The sequence below is a fragment of the Rhinatrema bivittatum genome, chromosome 9 (assembly GCF_901001135.1).
Source record: "Rhinatrema bivittatum chromosome 9, aRhiBiv1.1, whole genome shotgun sequence".
NCBI lineage: Eukaryota > Metazoa > Chordata > Amphibia > Gymnophiona > Rhinatrematidae > Rhinatrema > Rhinatrema bivittatum.
In genome coordinates, this window is record NC_042623.1 from 11,049,351 (window position 1) to 11,063,222 (window position 13,872).

Below are 13,872 nucleotides of genomic sequence, written 5' to 3' on the forward strand. Positions count from 1 at the left end.
CTTCATGTAGTTAAAATGCTGCGGTTCCGTCAACTACAAAACAAATCGAGATGAGACCATAAAACATGACGATGTGAAACACAGACCCTACAGCAAAACAAGGTCAGTCAGCCACACATAATGCGATAAAGCACATTCTAGATGACAAAATGTAGTTCAAAGGACAAAAGAAAGCTTTAATTCTCTCTCTCTAAATGTAAAAAAAAAAAATCAGGTTCTACTCTGCACAGAAATAAAGGTGAGCAAAAACAAAAATGTATATATAATCAGTTGACAGCTTTTGGTTGGATTAACTTCATTCATTTCTTGACTAGTTCAGAAATTGCAAAGAGCGTTTACGTTCAAGAAATGTATGAAGTTAGTCCAATGAAAGGAGATCACCTGATAGGTAGCTTTTGTTTTTATTTGTTATGTGGATAAGCACGGCAGCCGCACTTTCCAGCCCTTGTTTCATGCTGGAACTGGAGAGGTTTATCCCACCCTCTAAGGGGAAGGAATTCTAGAGTTGGACACTGGTTTAGTTGGGAGAAGAACAATAGGAGATGGACACAGAGACGATGGATTTTTTTATCATGATTTTTCTGATGATATTTTTAATCTTTTCCACACTGGTCTGGTTTCTAATTTTTAAACTTTTAATTACATTTTTTTTCTTTGACCACCATTCTCGGACTCCACGGAGGATCCCACTGACCGGTGAGACCAGGAAGAGCGGGGTGCGTGTCCGTGACTGAACCAGGGGGCCCCCCCCCCCCGGGGTCTCTGGTGGCTCCTGTGATGCCTGGGGAGCTGTGTGACCCCCTAAATTTACTGCACCCCACTATTACAGCTGACAGGGACTGAGAGGACTCCTAGAATGATGCTTCTGTAAAATAAGATGGATAAAGCTCCCTACGACTGCTGGCATTCTTGCATTGTTCCTGGTTATATAATTGGGGGGAATAAGCCCTCATTACAGCCGGTTATAGTTCAGGTAGAAGGGCGCCAAAATATCTCAAGATTTATTTATTTAATACTTTTCTATCCCGACCTTCATGAATAGATTCATATCAGATCGGTTTACATGGAACGTGGGGATTAACTTAATAAACCATTTAACAAGGAGGCAAAGTTACAAAGAACAAGGAAATAGAACTTGGGGGCTAGGGTAGCCAGAAACAAAGGACAGCGGAACTAAATAAGAAACACAGCGCCGAAATTAGGCGGGGATTCTAGTCAGGTAAGCGGAGTCCGAATAGGTAGTATATTGACGGTTAAGGGAAGGCTTGAAGGAAAAGCCAAGTCTTACGTTTTTTTTCGAAAGGTTAGAGGGCAGGGTTCCAGTCTGAGGTCCGTGGGCAGGTTATTCCAAATGGCCGGACCCGCTGTGGAGAATGCTCGTTCTTTGGTAGCTGATAGACGCGTGGCTTTAGTTGGGGGGGACTTGAAGGGTTCCCTCATACGCTTCTCTGATGGGTCATGAGGAGGAGTATAGTTTGAGTGGGATTTCAAGGTCTAGTTGTAGCTGATTTTGTGGATTGTGGTGAGGGACTTGTGCAAGATTCTGTATTTTATTGGCAGCCATTGCAGGTTCCGGAGGACGGGAGCGATGTGAGCTCCCCGGTTGGTGTTGGTTAAGATTCTAGCCGCTGCGTTCTGGAGCATCTGTAGAGGTTTGGGCCACAAGTAGATAAGTGGCCAGCAGGCGCCATTTTGCTTCAGACGACCAATGGCTCGGAGCCTAGAGGTGCCCCGAGCCCCACTGGCCACCATGGATTGCCAGGTATGGGTCACAGGCGTTCTGGAGGCCAGAAGGGTTTTGGGGGCCAGGGAGGTGTCATTTTTTAAACGGGTAGGGTAGGGTAGGGAAGGAAGCGGCCATCATTATGTGGCTTTGACTTTTCTTTATACCTCGCGGCTGCCTCTAAAGGTGGAGGGTGGGTTGGGATGAGGGGGGGTCTCACAAGATCTCTGTGGGGGCTTGCACATGTTGGGGGGGGCTTCTTCCGGGATACTCGGGCCCTTTAGCATGATGGTGGCCCGGGACAAAAGGGTCGGTATCTCATATTATTTTGGGGTCAGCAAAGCTGCCATTTTTTTTTTTTTGGCGGCAGTGACAAATACTGCAGTTTAGTCAACCCTGGTGGTGTTTTCCTCTCTGGAGAAAATATCGCAGCTTTGTAAATGGCCCCCCAAGTTTGTGCCTGGGGCAACGGAGTGACCTGCCCAAGGCCACAAGGAGCGTGCGTGGATTTGAGCCCTGGCTTCCCCGGCTCCAGCCTGTTCAGCAGAGATCCCAGGCTTTGCTTCATCCGTCACCATATTTCTTCTCGGGCAAAGGACACCAGGGAATGTAAAAGGCAGGCCTCCTCCGACCTGCACCCTAGGATCCTTCCCTCTGGTGGGCACTAGGGGAGGATCCTCTCTGTGACCGCTCCTCGCGGATGGGGGGGGGGGGGGGGAGATTCCTGCTCCTCCTCTCCAGGAGGCTGGCGTTTCCTCCTCCCACCCGTCTCTCTGGCTCTCACCTCTCCTCTCTGCAGCTACTGATGCACCGACACCCAGCGCCTCTCTCTCTAGCGCAGGAGTGGGGAGCACATTACAAGTTATCCAGCGCAACGAGGGCTGAAGGGCGGAGTGGGGCCTCGACACAGCAATCTAAGCCCCAACACTAGCTGCAGGCTTTTCAGTATCCGGTAGGGCCTAAGCACCATCATTTGTAGCACCCAAGGAGCCCCTTCAATCTACCAAAATCAGAGAAACCTCCAACCCTACAGGTAAGAGGCGTCTTCCCAGCTAGCAGACCTCACCTGCAGCCCATAAAGTATAAATAGTCAGGTGCAGGCACAAAAGTGGAGTGCAAACCCCTAAAAGCCCGAGTCATATGCAGAGCAATAATGCAAAAACAGAAATATCCCCCTTCCTCATAAAACCCAGAAATATAAATCAGTCCTAACAGTGAGGAAAGCAGACTGACACAAAGATATTTCAGAACAGAGGACACATAGATCTCCACCTAATAATTAAGAATAAAGATAAAAAGCCCTTTATACATTTCCCCAAAATCAAACAAACATTTAAAAACAGCAGAGATATCAAACAGCCGCTAATTAAAACTAATAAGCATAAAATAACCCCCCCCCCCTCCATTTCCAGTCACCCTGAGATTGTAGGGGGAAGGAGAGGAGGGGACACGTTCAGTCACGCACACTCACACACCCTTCTACCCTCTCTTCTCACTCCCCTCCTCTACTTCCTCCCTCCCTTTCCTTTCCCTCTCACTCCCCTTCAGTCATTCACCCTCCTTCTCTCTTAGTCACTGTACTTCTCGCCCTCTTCCCTTCCCTCTGACACTCACCCTCCCACTTAGTTCTATTCACACCTTCCCCCCTTGCTTCATTACCCTTCCCTCTGTCACTGACCTCTCATTCCCACTCACCCCTCAGTCACTCCCTCCCATTCACTCACTCCCATTCATTCCTCTCTGTCACTCACCCTCCTATGCAATCACTCCCTCCCAGTCACTCACCCCCACTCCTACTCTTGTATTTCTCAATCTCACCCTCTTCTCACTCAGTCACTAGCCCCTCTCTCCCACCCAATCACTCATTCCCCTTCCCTGACACTCACCACCTTCCTCTCAGTCACTCACCTCCTCTTTCCACTCATTCATGCCCCTTCCTTTTCACTCACTCACCATAAGAACATAAGAACTTGCCATGCTGGGTCAGACCAAGGGTCCATCATGCCCAGCATCCTGTTTCCAACAGTGGCCAACCCAGGCTACAAGTACCAGGCACCTTGGCACTTATCCACATTATATTTCATTTGCCCTATGGATGCCCAATCTTCCAGTCTCACAAGGTCCTCCTGCAATTTATCACAATCCACTTGTGATTTAACTACTCTGAATAATTTTGTATCATCTACAGATTTGATAACCTCACTCGTCGTATTCCTTTCCAGATCATTTATAAATATTGAAAATTGACCATTTAATCCTACTCTCTATTTCCTGTCTTTTAACCAGTTTGTAATCCACGAAAGGACAGTGCCTTCAATCCCATGACTTTTAGTTTTCTTAGAAGCCTCTCATGAGGGACTTTGTCAAACGCTTTCTGAAAATCCAAATACACTACATCTACCGGTTCACCTTTATCCACGTTTATTAACCCCTTCAAAAAAATGAAGCAGATTTGTTAAGCAAGACTTCCCTTGGGTAAATCCATGTTGACTGTGTCCCATTAAACCATGTCTTTCTATATACTCTACGATTTTGATCTTGAGAATAGTTTCCACTATTTTTCCCGGCACTGAAGTCAGGCTCACTGGTCTATAGTTACCCGGATCGCCCCTGGAGCCTTTTTTAAATATTGGGGTTACATTGGCCACCCTCCAGTCTACAGGTACAATGGATGATTTTAATGATAGGTTACAAATTTTAACTAATAGATCAGAAATTTCATTTTTTTAGTTCCTTCAGTACCCTAGGATGCATTTCATCCGGTCCAGGTAATTTGCTACTCTTTAGTTTGTCAATCTGGCCTACTACATCTTCCAGGTTCACAGTGATTTGGTTCAGTTCCTCTGACTCATCACCCCTGAAAACCATCTCCGGAACTGGTATCTCCCCAACATCCTCATTAGTAAACACGGAAGCAAAGAATTCATTTAGTCTTTCTGAAATGGCCTTATCTTCCCTAAGAGCCCCTTTAACCCCTCGGTCATCTAATGGTCCAACAGACTCCCTCACAGGTTTTTTCTTCGGATATATTTTAAAAAGTTTTTATTATGAATGTTTGCCTCTATGGCCAACTTCATTTCAAATTCTCTCTTCGCCTGTCTTATCAATGTTTTACACTTAACTTGACAATGCTTATATTTTATCCTATTTTCTTCAGATGGATCCTTCTTCCAATTTTTGAAGGATGTTTTTTTGGCTAAAATAGCCTCTTTCACCTCACCTTTTAATCATGACGGTAATTGTTTTGCCTTCTTTCCACCTTTCTTAATGTGTGGAATACATTTGGACTGCGCTTCTAGGATTGTATTTTTAAACAATGTCCAAGCCTGTTGAACACTTTTAACCTTTGCAGCTGCACCTTTCAGTTTTTTTCCAACTATTTTCCTCATTTTATCAAAGTTTCCCTTTTTAAAATTTAGTGTTAGAGCTGCAGATTTACTTATTGTCCCCCTTCCAGTTATTAGTTTAAATTTGATCATGTTATGATCACTGTTGCCAAGTGGCCCCACCACAGTTACCTCTCTCACCAAATCCTGCGTTCCACTAAGAATTAAATCTAAAATAGCTCCCTCTTTTGTTGGTTCCTGAACCAATTGCTCTATGAAGCAATCATTTATTACATCCAGGAACTTTATGTCTCTAGCAAGTCCTGATGTTACATTTACCCAGTCAATATTGGGGTAATTGAAATCTCCTATTAGTACTGCACTGCCAAATTGGTTTGCTTCCCTGATTTCTCTTAGCATTTCATCATCTGTCTGACCATTTTGTCCAGGCGGACGGTAGTATACTCCTATCACTATACTCTTACCCAACACACATGGGATTTCTACCCATATAGATTCTACTGAGCATTTAGTCTCTTGTATGATCTTTATCCTGTTAGACTCTATACCCTCCCGGACATAAAGTGCCACACCACCATCCTCACCACTTTTCTTTCCTTCCCTCAATGCCCTATTACTCACCACAACGGGGCCTCTCTCACTGGCGAGGGGGGGGGGGGGCGGGGGGTGGTGGAAACCCCGCCAACGCACCAGGTCTCTCCTGTCCTTTCCCCCTATAAGTATTGCCATTGCCTCTTCTAGCAAATGTAAGAGCCAATTCTAACCCTTACATGGGGAAAAGGTAAACATATAGAAACACAGAAACATAGAAATGATGGCAGAAGACAACCAAACGGCCCATCCAGTCTGCCCAGCAAGCTTTCGCATTTTTTTTTTTTGCTCTCACAAACTTATCTGTTACTCTTGGCTCTTAGTAACCTTTTTTATTCTATTTCCCTTCCATCCCCGCCATTAATGTAGAGAGCAGTGTTGGAACTGCATCCAAGTGAAATTGCTTAATTAGTTAGGGGTATTAACCACTGCAATAAGCAAGCTACACCCATGCTTATCTGTTTATCCAGACTTGTTGATTGTTGCCTGAATATAGATCCTTGTTGATTGTTGCCTGAATATAAATCCACTTTTCTTCATCCCCCCTGCCATTGAAGGTAGGTAGGCAGGTGAGCGCCTGCGCCATGAGGAATCCTGAATAAAGATACGACTGGCTTTCTGTAAGTCTTAAAGCACCCAACCTCATGGAGAGAAAAGTGTTTGGCCGCGTGGTTCCCTCCTCCCCCTCCTCTGGTTGCCGACGTCATCAGCAATGGCCAGGACCCGGCGTCGCGCAATTCAGGACGTCATTCAAAGGGCCTGCATGAGCCTTTGCTGATGATATCGGGACTTGGCAAACATCATGGGCCGCAACTAATAATAATTTTAAAATGTTTGGCGGGCCGGATTAAAGTGAACGTCGGTCCTGATTTGGCCCGCAGGCCATAGTTTCCCCACCCCTGCTCTAGCGCATGCTCAGAAACCTCCTTGGGCCACTACCACTTTGGGTTTGACATACAGGGGTTCTCTGGTTCATACCATGAGGCCCAAGGATATGAAAATATAGAGCTCAGCCTTATGTGCTTTAAGAAATGCTGATTTTATAACTTTATTTCAGAGTGTAAGTGACCTGCAGAAGGTCCAGAGTCATTTATACTGGCAGTATCCATGCCCCACCTCAACAACAAAGAGCATCTTAGCAAACCTTTTAGAAATTGTTATTACTGAGCAATCGCATAAAGAAAGGTGGAAACCTGATCTGAAATCCTTATTGTTATTGTGCAGCTGCGGGGTAGGTTGCCTGTTTGCCGGTCACGGTTACAGCCGGCCCGCTTCCTGCGGTGCCAGAGGAAAACGAGACGACGGCGAACAGCAACCGAACCCCAGCGGCCCTGCTCCACAGGGCAATTTCCAGCTAAATTTCAGGATTACCACCGTGGAGCACTTTCTTAAAAGGCTCCCTGCCGCCAAGGTGCGCAAAGGGTCAGTTCAACAGGAAGCGTAAAGTTTAGTGACGGCTGGCCAAGTTATCCAGATAAAGTATCCGGCGACTCTTCCGTGTTTATCCGGCTCTGCCTCGGCGTGCTCCCGCCCCGCCTCCAAGCTCGCCGGCTTAACTTTTTAGCCGGATAAACATCTCGAGGTTTGTTTAGCAAAGACTAGCACTGGCTTCCGAGTTCATTAAATACACTTTCCCCCCTTGGCAATGCGGACGCGCCCTGATAACAGGAGACGGGGTTTTCCCCCGCCATCCCGGCAGCGAGCACTCACCTCCTCAGAACGGCGATTTCGTTTTCAATGCTGCTCTCCTTCCCCTTCAGCGCCTTCTTCGGGACGCACTTCACCGCAAAGAGTTTCCCGCTGGACTTCTGCTCTGCCAGAACCACCTCTGAAAAGGCGCCCCTGCGGAAAGCAGAACACAGCGGCGTCAGAATGCAGCCCTGCGAGGGGGCGGGACGGGCGCTGCCCAACTGGCACCCCGGGTAAGACCCAAAGGGTTTGAAAAAAAACAAAACAGCGCAACTACAGCTACAAAAAAAAAAACCGGAGGGGAGAACACCTGCGTTACTTGGCTAGGCGTCCGGGTTCTCCTTTCTTGGCGTTTCTTTGCAATGAAACAAAGTAGTAAACTGCAGACATTTTTATTTTTTTTTAGCATGAAAATATCCTGAGCATAACTTTTTGCACGGTGTGATCACTGAGAGAATCTGAAACCGAGCAAAAGAAAAGAAAGAAAGAAAACAGAAAAAGAAGGAAAGAGCACGGGGATCATTCACACCAACCAACAGACATCAAATTCCTCCAGCAGCGTTTCAGGCCGTCTGAAGGTCCACGCACGCACGTTCATTCTCCGGGAGCCTTTTCCCAACAAAGACCTTTTCCCACAGGCTCCCGGTCCTGCTCCCGCTTCCACAGGCTCCCGCTTCCAGAGGGCTAGTTTGCGGCCTGTGTGGCGGCATCCCCGCTGGGCCTGCGCCGCCGCAAGCTCTCCCATGGACGCCCTGCTCCTAGGCGTGTGCCACTTGGGCGCTTTTCTAGGCCGTTTCCCGCCAGAGCTGACTCTGCCCAAATCCTGACGTCAGACGCCGCGGCCTTGATAAGCCGGCTGCGGCCATCCAGCCTTTGCCTTGCATGGGTTAGCCTCCTGGTTCCCTGTTGCGTTGTGCCCCGGAGCGACTCGCCCTGTTTCATCGCTCCGTTCTTGCCTGCCTGCTACAGTTCCCGCCTGGTCCCAGTACCCGAGTCCTGCTACAGTTCCTGCCTGGTCCCAGTACCCGAGTCCTGCTACAGTTCCTGCCTGGTTCCAGTACCCGAGTCCTGCTACAGTTCCCGCCTGGTCCCAGTACCCGAGTCCTGCTACAGTTCCCGCCTGGTCCCAGTACCCGAGTCCTGCTACAGTTCCTGCCTGGTTCCAGTACCCGAGTCCTGCTACAGTTCCTGCCTGCAGTACCCGACTCTTGCTACAGTTCCTGCCTGGTTCCAGAACCCGAACCCAGTTACAGTGTCTCTACTGTTCTAGTCTGGTTCCAGTTACCTGTCCTGATCCACTACTCGCCTAAGTCCCAGCGGTTGGGCTCCTACGGGCTCCTCCCGGGGGAGTACCAGCTTCCAGGGTGAAGAGCATCTACGTCCTGCCTGAACATCTGCCTCCCGGCCTGCTTTTCATTAAAGACATTGACCATCCTTCCCAGTCTCCAGCAGGTCGGCCCAAGGGTCCACTAAACAGAGACTTCCACAACAAGTACTTTCTGAATACAGCCCAACATTTTCTTTTCGCTCTGCCACAGATATCCAATATTACCATATTTATGAAAGCTTGTATGGGAATAAAATCCCTGCATTATTTAGGAGGTTTTTTTTATTCTACAAGCTTTATGCTGCAATAACAGGAAGATAAGTTATAAAGGCGCACAGCTGTGGGGTGCAATTATTGCTTTGCAGGGGCAAGGTCACCTGCCCTTCAGGTGATGCTTTCTCCTCTCGCACCAAGAATGGGTCTCCAGGGGGTCCGTGGCACAGGAAGGAAGGGTTAGGACGGCTGTTGTGGTGGGTGATTCAATTATTAGAAATAGCAGGGAGGCTGGTGGACGTGAGGACCGCTTGGTAACCTGCCTGCCTGGTGCGAAGGTGGTGGACCTCACGCGCTACCTAGATAAGATTTTAGAAGGTGCTGTCATTGTATGTGTGGGTACCAGTGACACTGGAAGGTGCAGGAGGGAGGTTCTGGAGGATACGTTTAAGGCTCTTTGATAGGAAACTGAAATCCAGAACCTGCAGGGCTGCATTCTCAGAAATGCTTCCCATTCCATGCGCAGGACGCCAGCGGCAAAGCAGGCCGAGCTCCGGAGTCTCAATGCGTGGATGGGACGACGGTGCAGGGAAGAGGGTTTCAGGTTTATGAAGAATCGGGGAACATTATGGGGAAGGAGGGAGCCTGTTTTGACAGGTTGGGCTCCAATTTAATCTGGGTGGAACCACAGAAACATAGAAATGAGGGCAGGAAAGGACCAAATGATCCACCCAGTCTGCCCAGCAAGCCCACGCCAGCATCCGCTGCACTGCGCAGGCCACCCCCATGCCCACCAGTCTCCCGGACCACAAGACTCAGGGCCCTCGAACGCTGTCCGAATCCAACCCTCCCCAACCCCCGCCGTGGAAGCAGAGAGCAACGATGGAGCCGCATCAAAAGTATCAGGCTTAGTGATTAAGGGTAGTAAAAGCCGCCCCAGCAAGTTACCCCCGTGTTTATTTGTTCCCCAAACCATAAAATTCGGGGCCCTTGCTGGTTGCTGAATGAATCCATTTCTCCTTTTCCCCCTGCCATTGAAGCAGAGAGCAATGATGGTGCTGCATTAACAGTATCAAGGCGTATTTATTATGGGTCGCAACTGCAACTCCAGCAAGTTACCTCCAGTTACCCTCATGTACTCTCTTCTTTATTTCTCTTGCTTTTGTTTACTTTCCTAACACACAGATTTGTTGCCTTTGTTATTGCTCCTTTTAACTTGGCCCACTCTTGTTCCACCTCTCCCATTCTCTCCCAGTCTTCCAGTTCTACCTCCAGGTACGTCCCCATTTCGACAAAAGCCCACATTTTTAAAATTCAAAACCTAGGCCTTCGTGTAACTTCTCTGTATCCTATTTGCGATATCAAACCACACCGCTGCTGGCGCTAACCTTTAAAAAGGAGACAGAGCAGATTTTAAACTGGAACATGGGGGAAAGCCGACAGTCGCTCAGCAGCGCGTGGCTCGCAGGGCAATCCGAGGAAGCTACAGACTGGTGAGTTGATGTCTTGTAAAATGGTCAAAGCTCTTCTTAAAACCAAAATTGCTGCCCACATCAATAGACCTGCTTTAATGGGAGGAGCTGACCTGAGTTTCTCAAAGGGAAGTCCTGCCTTAGCTGTTTAGTAGAGGACACGCCAGCAAAGGGGAGCCAGGGAACATATTGTATTTGGATTTTCAGAAGACGTGTGACAAAGTCGCTCACGAGAGACTGCTCAGGGAATCACAGAGTCGTGGGATCCGAGGCAGTGTCCCAGTCCCATTGTGGATTGGTAACTGGATAAAAACAGGACACAGAGGGTAGGACTCAATGGGCAGTTTTCCAAAGGTAGAAAGGTTGTTGGTGCAGTGCACTAGATGGGACCTGTGCTATTTAGCATATTCATAAATGATCTGGAGAAAGGAGTGACGAGTGAGTTGAGCAGATTTGCAGACGCACAGAATTGATTTGAGTCATTAAATCAGCAGTGGATTGCGAGGAACCACAGAAGGAGTTTGTGAGATTAGGAGACCGGGCTTCTAAATGGCAGATGCGATTTAATGTGGACAACTGCGGAGTAACGCAGGGAGGGAACGACAATCCCAATTACAGGTGCACAATGCAGGGCTCCATGTCAGGAGCCCCCACCCAGGAAAAGGACCTCCGAGTCCTTGTGGATAATACCTTGAAAGAAAGGCAAATACAATGTCAGGAATTATTTGGGAAGGAACAGAGGACAAACAGAGAATCCCATAGTGCCCGTGTCTAGATGCATGGTGTGACCTCACCTGGAGCACTGTGTGCAGTTCTGGTCTCCCCATCTCAAGAAAAATGGACATAAAAGAGTGACAGAAATGACGAAGGGGATGGAAGAACTCCCCTAGGGAGAAAGGATAAACAGATTAAGGCTCTTTAGCTTGGAAAAGAGAGGACCAAGATGATTGAAAATTACGGAATCATGTGTGGGCTGGAATGGGTAAATAGAGAACGGTTATGTACCCTTTCAAACACCACCAGGACCAGGGGACACCCCGGGAAACTAACAACCGGCAGATGTAAAATAAATCATAAGAAGTCATTTTTTCACTCCATGCGCAATTGAGCTATGGAATCTGTTGCCAGAGGATGGGGGTCAAGGCCACTAACATACTGGGATTCAAGAGGATCGGACAAGTTCCTGAAGGAAAGTCCATAAGAACATAAGAAAATGCCATACTGGGTCAGACCAAGGGTCCATCAAGCCCAGCATCCTGTTTCCAACAGAGGCCAATCCAGGCCATAAGAACCTGGCAAGTACCCAAAAACTAAGTCTACTCCATGTTACCATTGCTAATGGCAGTGGCTATTCTCTAAGTGAACTTAATAGCAGGTAATGGACTTCTCCTCCAAGAACTTATCCAATCCTTTTTTAAACACAGCTATACTAACTGCACTAACCACATTCTCTGGCAACAAATTCCAGAGTTTAATTGTGCGTGAAGTGAAAAAGAACTTTCTCCAATTAGTTTTAAATGTTCCCCATGCTAACTTCATGGAGTGCCCCCTAGTCTTTCTACTATCCGAAAGAGTAAATAACCGATTCCCATCTACCCATTCTAGACCTCTCATGATCTTAAAGACCTCTATCATATTCCCCCTCAGCCGTCTCTTCTCCAAGCTGAATAGCGCGTCCCTAGCGCCTCCTTTTTGACAGAAGCGGCGGCTGTCAGCGGGTTTGACATCCGATGCTTAATTTTACTGGAGTCGGTTCTCGAACCCATCGACAGCCATGGGTTCGGAAAACGGACGCCGGCAAAATTGAGCGTCTGCCTTCCAACCCGTGGGCTGCGGGCAGTTTTTATTTTTAATTTTTTTTTTACTTTTGGGACCTCTGACTTAATATCACCATGATATTAAGTCAGAGGATGTAGAGAAAAGCAGTTTTTTCTGCTTTTCTGTGCACTTCCCCGGCGCCGGCAGAAATTAACGCCTACCTTTGGGCAGGCGTTAATTTCTGAAAGTAAAATGTGCGGCTTGGCTGCACATTTTACTTACTGAATCGCGCGGGAATAACTAATAGCGCCCGCAACATGCATTTGCATGTTGCGGGCGCTATTAGTTTCAGGGGGGTTGGCCGCGTGTTTTCGACGCGCTATTACCCCTTACTGTATAAGGGGTAAAAATAGCAAGTTGAAAACGCGCAGCCAAACGCGGGCTAACAGTGCGCTCCACTGGAGCACACTTTACTGTATTGGCCCGATAGCTAGCTCCGTCTGGCAGAGCAGCCCGGCAGCCTCAGAGTCCAGTAGTTCACTTAAGGATTGCGCTGATCCTGGTGGCTGCTTTAAGGTTACTACAGCACTTTGAGGCCTGGCCTGGGAAATGTGGGTGCTGGAGGCAAGGAACTGGGGGTCTCGGTTGCTTTTCCATCCAAGTTAGCAGATGCTCCCTGGATAAGGGGGATTTTGCAGATGGTGGCACTGTGGCTGGCAGCTGGGATACATCCTTAGCAGTGTGGACAGGAATAACTGCCCTTACATGGACTGCAGAGCTCCCATCTGCAGCCCTCTCTGCACCGGTACAAAGCACAGGCCCAGAGAGGAATGAACTGAACCTTCCGGCCGCCGGGATGGCAGGGCAGAGAGGGAGCGGAGAAGAAAGCACGCTGAAAGTGAGATAAAAAGATAATACAAGAACCCTCCCCTCTCATAAACATGGCAGATGCTAATTCTGCTCTTCCCACTGCACCTGTTATCTCTTCGACACTGGCACCTGGAGATGGGCCGAGAACGGCCTGCAGAGTTCCCACGCATCTTTACCCTCGGATTCATCTCAAGCTGGCCCAGTGAAAAGGAATCACCTCCACCCGGGAAAAGTCCAGTTTTCAGCTGGACTAACGCGGCACCAGTGCTGCTAGAGAAACGCTTAAGGACCAGGGGCAGGCGACCCTGGCTCGGATGGAGTCGCTGGGTTAAGTCTGGCACGGGTGCCCCCCCTGTTTGGACAGGAGATCTCCGAGGAACGGGCTCCCTCTGCCGACAGAGGTTGCAATCAGACCCAGCGCAGGGTGAGAGCATTCCAGAGGCGCAGGGGGCGATTTATCTGGTCCAGAAGGGGCCTCTTGAAACGGCCCTGATCGTCACTGCCAGGATCTCCTGCTGCTGACGGAGGCACAGAAGCCTCTGCAGGGCCGCCCGCTGGATACCAAACCGCCCGCCATCAAGGTCAATAACTTCAGGCTGCCTGAACAATCTCCTGCCTTTCATCTGCCTGTTCTCTGATGCTGGGAGTCGGGCTTCCATCAAACGCTCAGCAAACACGCCGCGTTAAAGATTAATGGAGTCTCTTTGTCGAGGCAGGCAAACAGGGAACATCTCTTTCTTCCACATTTTACAAAGCTTTGCTCTGACGATTGCCCCCTTTAATCACCTCTAATATTTTGGCTTCAGTACTTGATTATCATAAGGAGCTCAGTTAAGTTTTCACAACTAAAAACCACAGGCAAGAACTGCAGGCCGGACCTCA

At 48.4% G+C, this 13,872-nt stretch overlaps 1 protein-coding gene across 2 annotated transcripts in view; it reads right to left on the reverse strand.

Annotated features, from left to right (window-relative positions):
- CAMK1D (calcium/calmodulin dependent protein kinase ID) overlaps positions 1–13,872 on the reverse strand; it is a 385,522-nt gene that overhangs the window by 202,378 nt on the left and 169,272 nt on the right. For both annotated transcript variants that reach the window (XM_029615125.1, XM_029615123.1), the window contains exon 2: positions 7,372–7,503. In XM_029615125.1, the coding sequence (XP_029470985.1) occupies positions 7,372–7,503 (132 nt within the window). The remainder of the gene's footprint in view (positions 1–7,371; positions 7,504–13,872) is intronic.